The 12,186-nt window shown below is 29.4% G+C and overlaps 1 protein-coding gene across 1 annotated transcript; it reads right to left on the reverse strand.

Moving 5' to 3' along the window:
• Positions 1–677: 677 nt before the first annotated feature.
• On the reverse strand, positions 678–9,844 carry iPLA2-VIA (calcium-independent phospholipase A2 VIA). The gene is made up of 13 exons (XM_088197487.1): positions 9,754–9,844; positions 7,961–8,117; positions 7,785–7,872; positions 7,556–7,714; positions 5,155–5,286; positions 4,908–5,052; positions 4,468–4,837; positions 4,215–4,385; positions 2,863–3,131; positions 2,084–2,209; positions 1,769–2,008; positions 1,404–1,555; positions 678–1,336 (listed from the first exon to the last, which is right to left on the reverse strand). Exons 1-13 carry the CDS (start codon positions 9,764–9,766, stop codon positions 1,118–1,120), a joined length of 2,241 nt encoding a protein of 746 aa, XP_088053613.1. The 5' UTR covers positions 9,767–9,844; the 3' UTR covers positions 678–1,117.
• Between the last annotated feature and the right edge of the window lie 2,342 nt (positions 9,845–12,186).

Consider the following 12,186-nt stretch of genomic DNA (forward strand, 5'->3'; position numbering starts at 1 on the left):
CAGATTTTTTTCGAAGAATCGAGTAAATATCGTTGTGCTTATAATTATTTCTTTATATATTAACATAAAAACAACAGTGGACCAATATTTGATCCTTGTGGCACTCCAGACATGTTAAGTGTTCTTTTTGTAGATAATGATAGTCATAAAAAACATTCATAATTACATCGGATGTTGCTATAATAATTTTGCATACTTTTTAAGCGGTTAAATTGTTATATTCTTTATAAACATGGCAAATTAAATAGATAATTTTTTTCCCATTGATAGAATTTCAATGTATAGCAGTATTCATTAAAATAAACTATTTTAGAAATCCCTTTCATCGGTATCACGGATACCTAGAATAATCACCGTTGATATAATTTATCTTACACAATAAAATTATTATTTAAATCGGTATTGAAAATACCTGTACAAGATTGTACAAGCTACATAAATTTGTGCCATTTTAAAGACCAGTAATGTACATTTTAATTTATTATATAGCTATTATTAATGAAGTTGATCCATGCATTTGCAATTTAACAAATTATTTTAAAAAAGCATTTAAAAGTAATTCAATTTATAATCTTATAAAAAATAAAAATCTACACATTTAAACGCAATATTGTACACCAATAGGTACTCTCATTGCAACCTAAAAATTATATTATTTGTATTAAAATTCAACTAAAAAGCGTTCTATAATCTCATTTAATCAATTTCAGTACATTTTACATAAATATGTGCATTACAAGAAAATAGGAAAAAATAAATTTTTACCAATTTTAAAAGATACAATAAAATTAATTTTTTTTGTTATCAAAATATATATACATATAATTATTATAAAACATTTTTATTAGACTAATTGCCTTATTATTTAATAACTAAGTGACTTAAATTCTGTTATTCATATTTTATAGATCATTTAAGGAGTCATCAACTTACTTGATTAAAAAAATTTTGTTTACCACCTATTATATCTGGAAAATCATTAATTGTTATTATCATTGTTTAGTTTTAAGAGTAAATTACATCTATTTTTTAGCTATTATTTAAAAATTAGATTATAGTTTATAAATAAAAATGCAGCAAGATAATATCAAGTGTTTAAATACAGCGCTTTTGTTATCTAGTTGAGGGTTAAACAATCAACAGCTTCTCTAATTACACTTCTGTTTTCATACAAATATGCTTTAGTTTCCCACAGCATTTGAATTATAACTGCATTGTTAATTTCATTTAACTGTACATCAGTTGATAGGTATGGGTTTATACGATAGTAAGGAATTCCTGCCATACAACACCAAGCTTGTGCTCTCTCTGCGCTTCTTTCGTCACTTCCAGTGATCTAAAAATAGATGAATAAGTAACGAACTCTTCAAATAACATTTAATAAACATTAATACAATACTAACCAGATCTACAATTACATTTTTTATATCCTTCAACATGCTAAATAGTGTATATCCGAGTGAAACTATTTTTAACATTGTGTTTTGCTCATTTTGGATAAGAAAATTAAAAAGATCGATAGTTTTTGTAAAACTTTCGGACGTGGGAGGTATACCTAGAAATGAATAATCATATTGTTAATATTTTTTATAATATATTATGAATTCACACAGTAAAAATTTAAATGTTGTTATATTTTATTATCTTAATGACTAGATCCACTGTGAAATCACAATAACTTTTTACTAATCTAAATTTTAAAAGTTACCGTGAATTTTAATTTTTTAGTAGTCTAAATTTTATTGTTTTATTGATAATTTTATGTTACCAGTGCCACAGCTAACGACGAGTGTAGCAAATGGTGATGTGTCCATGGAACCTACAGATCGTAGAGCAATTCCGTATTCTAGAATATCAGTCAAAGCGTCGAGTGTAGGATTGTTTGCGATTAAACCTCCGTCCATGAATTGATCTATACCGATGCTATCAAAATATCCAGGAGCTGCAGAAGTCGCCCTAGCTGCCTTCCAAATTGGTATCTTTCTAACAGCAGCTGTACTGCTTTTACCTAAAATAGTATGTATAATACAATGACATGTATGTATGTAACTCTAAGTAACTCTAAGTAACTGTATTTACTTACTACATATGATATCTAATGGCGAAGGATAATTCCGATGAATATGTAGCTTAAATGGACATTGTTGGTAGAGAACGCTCGCAAGTAACAGCTTCGGTTTTGTTATGCTTGATAGGCAAGTGTTAGGACCTATGTATTGGATAAAATTACATCAATGTTATGATAGTTATATTATCAATTCTCACAAGTTTCTCAATCGTACAAAATGTGATGTTTCATTAACAATTAATACAAACTAGTATTCTTTATAGCACAATAGGGAGTGGAATCTGAAACTTAGAGATCTAAAGAATAGAATAGGGTAAAATCATTTAATATATTAAGTTGAGAGGACTTTGTAAGTTATGGAATATACATGGGTTGTTCAGTTTTAGAATTCATAAAATGTACAAATATCTAACCCAACCTTTTTTTTTTCATGCGATTAGTTTTAGTGATTTGCTGTTTTATAATGCAGACTTGTGAAATTATGACAAAGATATTACAAAGAGATGAAATCACAACTATAGAAAAGGTCTGAAGTGAGAAGTATCGATGCAAGTTCTTTACACACATACCGCTCTTTATTCATGATTTTTGTCCCAAATTAGAGCAAATGTGCTTCTCCAACTTTCTTATTCACCTGTTCGGGAAAAAAACTAAATTCACATTGATAGCCCGAAGATTCGATACAATTGAAGATATAAATAAAGAGCTGTCTACTATGAAACAAGGATCCGAAAATATTCGATTAAGCCACTCATGTAATTATATAAAAAATAAAATAGTATAATATAACGTACCAAAATGATCTTTAAAAAATTGTTCAATTTTCTGCGAAGAATGAGGTTGCTTCCCTTCAAATATTTTGTCCTTCAAAACAAAATACAATCTGCGACATTCCGATAAAGATTTGCCACTAGCTAAGGCTAATGCCAAAATTCCACCCGTGCTTGTTCCTGCTACCCAATCAAAGTATGAAAATATAGGTTTTTTCGAAAGCACTTCCATTTCCATCAGTGTTTGAATTAAGATCAACCCGCGTATCCCTCCTCCATCTAAGCACAACAATCTGAAAAAAAAGGATTTAATTTGTTATAGAATCGACATAAAAACGGTCGTAATATGCGTAGAAACATTTCAGTATGGAGAATATTTATTATTACGGAAAATCTATGTGTGATCTATAGAAATGTTTCAGTATGGAAAAACTTCAAGACATTCCTAATTAATGTGCAAGATTGTTACATATTCCACTACTACACTACAATCATAACCTCAATAATTATCGAGCAAGACGTGCATTATTGACTGAGTTTGAAGATAAATTGGTACTCTAATACTTAATACTTTCTAAATAAAAATAAACGGTCAAACATTTCATACAAAAGGCTATAGGTGCAAGTCAAATTAATACATAAACCATATCTAACACACTTTGATACACATCTCTACATATCTGTATATATGTTACACCGAATCTGTGAAATTGTTTATTACGTGAAATAGGCAAAAAACTTGCCTAATTCATGAAAAGTGCAAGGCCATTGCTTCGTTCATGAATTGGGCAAATTATCTGCCGAATGCAAGAAATTGGGCAGGAATCGTTTTGCTTATTTCATGCATTAAGTAAAGTAGATACTAGCGCTCCTACTAAATGTCATTTCATTATATTAAAATATACCAATCATTAGCTTCAGTGATGTTCATCTTCATTTAGAATGGCAAAAAAGTCTAAAATTATAAACATGACGAAGCACCAATTTTCTTAAGAGGTATTTTGGACAGGTTAGGTGCGAGGTACTACACTTTAACGGCAATACTATTCATATCTTTACAGGAGCAAAATATTTGAACCTTTCAATAAATATGATGTTTCGCAACTGTCAAAAATGACACAAAAAGAACACTACTGAGCGCTATTATCTCATTGGCCTAATGCATGCATTCTGCAGATAATTTGTTTAATTCACAAATAAGGCAGCAGGTTTGCACTTTTCATGAATTATGCAATTTTTTTGCCTATTTCATGCAATAAGCATTTTCATAGATTTGATGTAGCATATCTAATATAATCAAGAAACCATAAAAAATGAACATGTCTGATATATATAATAGATTCTATACGTCACAAATAAAAGTTGAATAAGCAAACCTTCCTCCAGCTATTTTTCTGTTGTTTTCAACTGTCCTATCCATAGCAAAAGTGTTTAATAATTGTTTCAATTGAAGCTCAGGAAGTTCCTTATCTAAAATATATTCAATACAACCGTCATTGGTGCCCGTTGGTGAGCAAATTTCTGAGCATCCTTTGGCAGTTTCACATCTAAACATTTTCATTAATTTTAAATAATATATAATAATTTATTTATTATTTATAAAAATAAGTTCAACTAAGCACCCGTTACCTTTTGGCGCCGACTGAATATAATATGTGAAGAATCTGTGAATAATCTGATCTTCCAGTATCAATACAATGTCTCGGTGTTTGATTTTGTAGATTTTTAGCGTTGATATCGACCCCAAACACTATAAGAGCTTTTATAATGTGCAAGTCTGATTTCTTAACCGCAATATGAAGCAAATTATCGCGATTTATATTTCTAACATTTGGATCTGCCCCGTGCGACAGTAAAAACACCACACAATCAAAATTTTGCTCCCTTACAAAATGCAAAAGTGGTGTATCGCCATCTGTGGCAACTGCATTAATATCGACATTATTGTTGACCAATAATTCTAATTGACTAACATAGTTGCAATGATATAAAGAATAACCTGTAAGAAAAATGAAATAATATTAAAACAATAACTCAAATTGTAAAGTTAAATAGGAATTGATACTAACTGGTATCAACGAACGCTCCTTTATCCATCAAGATTTTTAAATTTTCAACACTTTCTGATTGACAAGCATAATTTAGAGGAGTCAATCCTGAACTATCTTTACAATTCAAAAATCGATCGAACAAAGATGTCTGTGTCAAAAAACACTATAACATTCACATAAAAAATTAAATATTAATATTAATTATTATGTCTAAAATAATACCAGGAGAACAAGTCCCAAAATTTTTTTAAAGTATATATACTACCTTTAACATTTTGATATCACTACGAGCTGCATAGTGTAAAATAGATTTTTCCGTATTATCAATAATACTCATAGAGCAGTTCAATTTTATTAGATGTTCAACAATTGATAATTTATTATTTTCAATTGCCACCTAGAAAAATATCAGATATAAATTAATATATAAACATGCATAGTAATTGAATATTAAGTTAATGTCACATTATCATATAAATAATATGTTCTTTACGTATTTTATAAAATATAAGGTTTTTATTAAATTTCGTGTACTTTAAAGGTATTAACCTGTTAACCGCCAAACGCATGCGTTGCTTTGTCGAGCCCTCAGCGCCAAGCACATGTACACATGCGTTCATCTAAACCCGTGTTTTTTAATGAAGCTAGCTACAATTATTTTAAAAATCGTATTCTTACTAAGCGTTTAAAATATTGTTATTATAATAATTTTAGCTAAATTAGTGATATATATAGATTTAAAATTATAAATTTTATTCAGTCTTTTGTAACTTGTGGGCGAGCTCTGATGGCATACCAATTTTGCGGAAATTCAATTTTTTTTAATGTTAATTTATTAACTGTAATTTAATCTAAATGATATTTTATATTCAGTAGTGGTATAATCTTCATAATATTTTATAATCGTTATAGTTATTGCCATAAAAATGTATAACCGATATATTGATATAATTATTATAATATATTATAGTCGTTATGTGAATTAGACAAAAGTGTTTTGGATTATTTAAATTTTTTTATGACCTTTCTATGATGATTTTATCAATTAAATTACTCTAATTTTTACAATTAGAGGGATTAACTTATACTATCAATTATAAAAAAGGGCCAGTTCGACTTGCAATAAAGCGTCTTAACCGTTTAAGAAAAAATGGGTTTCTTCATCAAAAGCAAACATAGTGGGAAATAGACACAAATTACGTGCCATAAATCAAAAAGAATTAAATATCCGCCACCTTAAGAGATAACTCATGCATTAGGGGCTGTTTATAATATGTTTATTGACAAACAGCAATGTATCTCAAAAAACTTGTCACCCATTATAATTAAGAATGTCGGGAACTGTGGTTACAATACTATCTAAAAATTATGTTGGCAAAGATCACAATCTTTGCACAGATATAAAGGTGGTATACAACTTTCAGTACAATATAAATTACAGTTAACATTATCTATATCATGTACAACATCTAGAGACATTGAAAATCATAAGCCAGCTTTATTAGCATCAACAAAAAAAGCTCCACATCTATGTAAACAATTTAATGTTTGTGCGCATAGCACAAAAAAATAAAATATAAAGCGTATGTCCATATATGTATGTATGTGTGCTACGTGTAACGGGACTTTGTGTATTGTTCTATGTTTTGAAATTTATAAATATATTTTGTTGAGTTTATCAATTAAGCCACATTAATATTTACAATTAGAGGAATTAACTCATACTATCAGTCAAAAAAAGGGCCAAGTCGAATTGCGATAAAGCGTTTTAACCGTTATAGAATAAATATGGGTTTCTTCGTCAGAATCAAACATCGTGGGACAATGATATGTTTATGCGCATAGCACAAAAAATGAAAAATTTAGTCTTCATGTAGTGTGATTATGTGTGTAGTTCAATGTTTTGAACTTTATCACAGATCTGAAGAATTTTTATGAAATTTTCTGGTTACAAACTAATAACAATAAAATATAATTAAACCCGGGACATTCGTAACTGAATTTCGTATTTTTTTTTGTAAAAATAAACACCTCTAGTAATATATAAGAGACTCATTTCATCTCATAAAACCTCAATCTTTAGTACATCGAAGCTGATTATTTTTACATCTGAATTTGTAATTATTTTGTATGTGAACAAACAATAAATCGTGAATCTTAACTTTGTTTTTATGAAATCTGTTTATTATAGGCTTTTTAATTATATTTATAAATGATGTAAGCGGCAACCCTATGCGTATTTTATGTGTGTGCTGTGAGCGCCGAAACGAAAATACGAAATTCGTTACCAAATCGGCACGCGTGATATACCGTCTTTTATTCATGTTATAAGAACAATACCATCTTTTCATATATTTATTTAGATTATTTAAACTTTCGTCATTGCAAGTTTACAATTTTTAAATGTTAAAATCCCATATTGCTTGAAATTTTAAATCTCACTTAAACGCTTAGCGGACAGTGTGTGTTCAATAAAAAACAGGTTGGCGGCAAAAGGGTTAACACTAGAATTACGGCACCTTCAAATTAACGGGTTTCCGATTTGCTTTGCGATTTTACAAAACAGGCAGCATTTTTTCTGTTTTTTTTTATGTCTTTTTATAATTTCCATGGTGGAAATGTTTTATCAGATTATTGAACCTAAATACTAATAGTAAAATAATTACCATAATAGGACATTTTCCGCAATCTTGATTATCGATTTGTTCTCGAACGACATCTTTGTATAACAAGGGAGACTTATCTAACGATACTAGTAAGTGAGCTATTGAAAATAGCGGATTATCTCTCATAATTGCACAAGCCACTTCTAGTGCATTTTTATCCTGAAAAAAAAATATGTTTTAGTCATATACTTAATTTAAATATTAAAAAACATAAGAAATGTATATTTACTTGAACAATGTCAAAATATAATGGTATCACATTTTTATAAGCATCAAATATAACTCTTGATTCAACTTCATATTTTCCAATATACAATCTGGAATTGAAAAAGGATAAAAATTAAAAAATAAAAGAGAATAACTAAATGTTTCATATTGACAATTTAAAAATGTAATAATTTTTACCTGATGGCTCTATTCCTAGATTTATCTATAGATAATGGAAGAATGATTTCATATTCTGAACTTTTAACGAGCAACAAATTGTTTCGCCGGAAAATAATCGGATACTGCACATAATCATTGGCGTCTACTAAAGAAACAGTATGCTGCGAAGCAATCGCTGAAACAGACAAATAAAACATTAAAATATAAGTTTGTTAGGTAAGAACGATTATTATTCACGTAACTTCCTGTCAAGTTATTGTCAAATAAATTAACAATTGACCAGTATTACAAAGGCATTTAACCACAAAAGTGTCTTGAGCTTTAAAATTGGTAACCTTAGTAATGCATTGGGTGAACGCCTGTCATGTTTCAACAAACAAAAGATAAACTTGAGGAAAAAATGTAGACATAATACTAGATAATAATAGACATATAATACTAGATAAAATAGCTGGAGAAATTATATAAAGTTGTCAAACAATCGAGAATAATATATATTTGTACCAATTGAAATTTACCACCAGCTGAGACTTTCGGAAATAGTGATAAACCCTTTTACGGACTGGCTGACGTTCAAAAATAGCAGACGAGCATATCATAATGCCAAATCTCCAAAGCAGATTTTTCTATAGAATTCGCGTGTTTCATTATAGACAATATTGTAAGAGTAATTATTCATGATAGACCAAGCATTAACATAAATTTCGCAAATATTCAAATAATCGCGTAACAAAATCCCTTGTTTTGAAAATAGCAAAATAATCTCAAAGCCATGCATATAAAGATGATTTTTCCTCAACGTAATTAGTTGAATATAACCCGAACATGATTGGTTGAAGTTACTGAAGACCAAATTTTGGATGACCATCACAGGTAATCCATTCAAATACAATTCCTCAAGAATTTATTTTATTTACACATTTCATCTTTAGTGAAATACTTATTTCATTTCAAAATGACGTCAAATAAAATTGTAGTTCAACTTAGAATTCAAACAACTTGTGATTACAATTTTAATATGAATGCCGAAATTCATTGAGGGAAAGAGGTAAGATATAATAAAAATAATGGTGGATAATATTATGAGTAGTTTGAAGTAATTTTATATGAGCATTAGTAGGTCCGCTAAATAAATAAACCGAAAATGTCTGAATATCAATTTGTTAAAGTAGCATCTCTGATTACATGAGGATTCTAAACAGGTATTTCTTTGAATTTGGCCAAAACAATGCATATCATTTGTCAATGAAATAATATGAAACAGCCACTGACTGGTTAACTGTTGCCTTCCCCCATGGAAAAAGCTGAAATGACATTTTCTTACTAATGAATATCAATTAAAGAAATAATGACTTCATAATGACTCATAATGCCATTTCATTAGCAAGGGGGTGAGAATTTAGATTCAATATACTTCTTTGTACAATAAAACATTGATTACATTATTATATTTATCTGTATTGAATAATTGACAAGTTTATCATATATTTAAATTTTTTTAAACTATCGAAATTATTTTTGATTGGCCAAACATTCCATAGTACATTATGATATGAACCATATCATACAATGATAATTTCATAGATATGTATAATAAAACATACGTTGTATATATTTTTTAATAAATACGTAATGTGAATAATGTCATATTGATGATTATTCAATAGTAATTAAAAGATAATCTATTTACGAAATATTTTTAATTTTAAAGTCAGTTGTTAGATTTCAAAATGCGTCATGGTAAAACATTAAAATGATTCAGTCTTCCTTTAAAAAAAGTTAAATCAAATTTTAAATTATTGTTACTGTACCTCGCGAAAACATTTTTTATGTAATCTGGATGTTATTTTATATAAAGGCTGGAATTACACCTTCACACGATATGACAACCAAATTTACAGTGTTGCTATTAGTAAAAATGATATGTTGAATGGTTTGCACAAAATATATATTTTTTTATAAATATTTATATAAAACATATTCTTTTCTACCAATTAAGTTTCATTTTTTTTCAAAACAAAAATAGACATTTTATATTATTTGGCTCATTCGAAAGTAACTTGAGTATTTTAAATTATTCCCGTTGGTCTTAAAACATATTTTTGTCATTATTTAAAAGAGGTACTCTATACCTGACTTTGATCAGTTTATTTTTCACCTTTAAACCATACAACTGGTAATGGCCGAGAATGATATGAATATACAAAATTGCATGCAATACATATTTAAAAAGAAAGAAAGTAATGTAACTACCGCGAATTAAAACATTTAGGAATTGTAAGATGAGCTGTATAAACACTATTTTATTTTAATGCTTCCTCTACACTCTCTGGAAGTTACCGAACCAAAGGTCTACCGAATATGGTCGAGGTCGCCGAGACATTAGAGCGGGCAGACCCGAGCTCGACCAAAGTAGCCCCGAATTAACACATTATATTTTCCGTCCTTGTCCAACCATGGCCTACTTCCAGAGAGTGTGGAGGAAGCATAAGAGTTCATTTAAAACCTTTTATTATTAGTAAAAGCTTATAATTACGAGCCGATGGACGAATCGATGGAATATGTTCTTCTGTCGCGACTCCAATTGACCAAGTCCTGCACTGCCGCTCCGCCTTAATGTTGTAAGCATAACTCCGTTGGCAACTGTTTCGCCCCCCCCCCCCATTTTTTTTACTGTATTATGTTTTAAATGCTATAATTCAAGCCCAGACTTGAACCTTATTCTGATTCATACAAAATTATATTAAGGGTAAAAACAAATTTTAATAAAATATGTTTTAAAAAATAGTATATTTAATTGCAAAAAATATATATTATTATTATTTTAAATTATATTTTTTATGCTAAAAAACGATAATCGCTACTGCAGCATTATATTAATATAAGCATATTGTTATCAAACAATATATTACAATAACAAAAACTAGCGTCTTCTAATTTCGAAGGACCAACGAAACACTTAGATTGCTGTTTGAATATTTTATTCTTTGTTTCAGAAATAAATAGAACCTCAAGGTAAAAGACCGAGCGTTTGTGAGCGTTAATTAACTTTCATGCGCCCATGCTATACCGCTGTGTCAGAGAATATTGCAAGAGAGTACATGTGTGAGCGAAATGCACAAGTGCGTGTGACAGAGCGAGAGAGCTAGGGCAAGGTGACTCACGCTGACACACGCATTAGTCGGCGTTTTAATCGTGCTTCAGTATTAGTTTCCCTGTCGTATGTAGATTTCACAATTACATTTGAAGTTATTTTTTATTATAAAAGCAGTAATAACAAATTTTCATTATTTATAGTTCTTATCAAATGTCAGATTCATCGGCGTGTAATGAAAACACGGAACATCCGCATAATGTAAGTATGATGTCAGCATTTTGTTATGATAAAATAATATAACAAATATATATTATTTTCCAGGAAACTTATCATATATCTAAATATATCATAAACTTATCTTCGCCTTCAGATGATTTTGACTATCTGTATATTGGCTAAAACTTGGCGGCACTCTGGTAACGCTGACGTGACGGCGGCACATTCTCTTGTTGGACTTTGGACGGATATACAGCGGCGGCGCTGTTTCGTTCACCGTCTATTCACTATTATAATATTTACATGTAAACTAAACTATACTTATATAAAATAATAAACGGCGCAATTTGTGTCAAATAAATATTTATTTAAATGCACATATCTCTCAAAATAATTCTCTGTTAAATACCACTCTTTAAAAATGTGCTCGGTGACGATTCAATTAAGCTCAAATATATTTTACCAGATATAACAAATCGTACCGGAACGCGTTTTGGTCTAGGAAAAAAAGCCCCAATACACCACTGGGTATCATATTTCAATTTAGTATACCTGAAATGGACTGGTCACACCACTATAGTCTATTTGCGTTAACACAGTAAGTCCGAGAGCTATCAATTTCAGTATTATTCGTAATTGAGAAAGAGATGGCAAGTTAGGGTTTACTACTATTAGCTCTAAAGCATAGGATACGGATGTACATTCGATGTACTTATCCCCTATAGAAACAGTACTTTTATATTGCACAAACATTTTCAAAAAAGGAGGACAGCTTAAGATTGACGTAGGTGATTATATTTTAATTGAAAAGGACTTATCCTCCTTTTGGATACAACTTGCAGCGAAAAATATATCCCCAGAACACTACACCAAGTATTATCAGATGTTATTAAGATCATAAATGAAATTTCAAAAAATTTTATCTGACGAT

This window comes from Plectrocnemia conspersa, unplaced genomic scaffold (genome assembly GCF_051122295.1).
Source record: "Plectrocnemia conspersa isolate PC_06_02 unplaced genomic scaffold, ASM5112229v1 ptg000011l, whole genome shotgun sequence".
NCBI lineage: Eukaryota > Metazoa > Arthropoda > Insecta > Trichoptera > Polycentropodidae > Plectrocnemia > Plectrocnemia conspersa.

What these genes read in the sequence shown, in the direction of transcription:
- iPLA2-VIA (XM_088197487.1), bottom strand. An exon ending in TCTAGGAATAGAGCCATCAG is followed by an intron (nt 7,873 to 7,960) that starts GTAAAAATTATT and finishes TTTCAATTCCAG; the next exon opens with ATTGTATATTGGAAAATATG. An exon ending in AGAAAAATAGCTGGAGGAAG is followed by an intron (nt 3,132 to 4,214) that starts GTTTGCTTATTC and finishes CTTTTTTTTCAG; the next exon opens with ATTGTTGTGCTTAGATGGAG.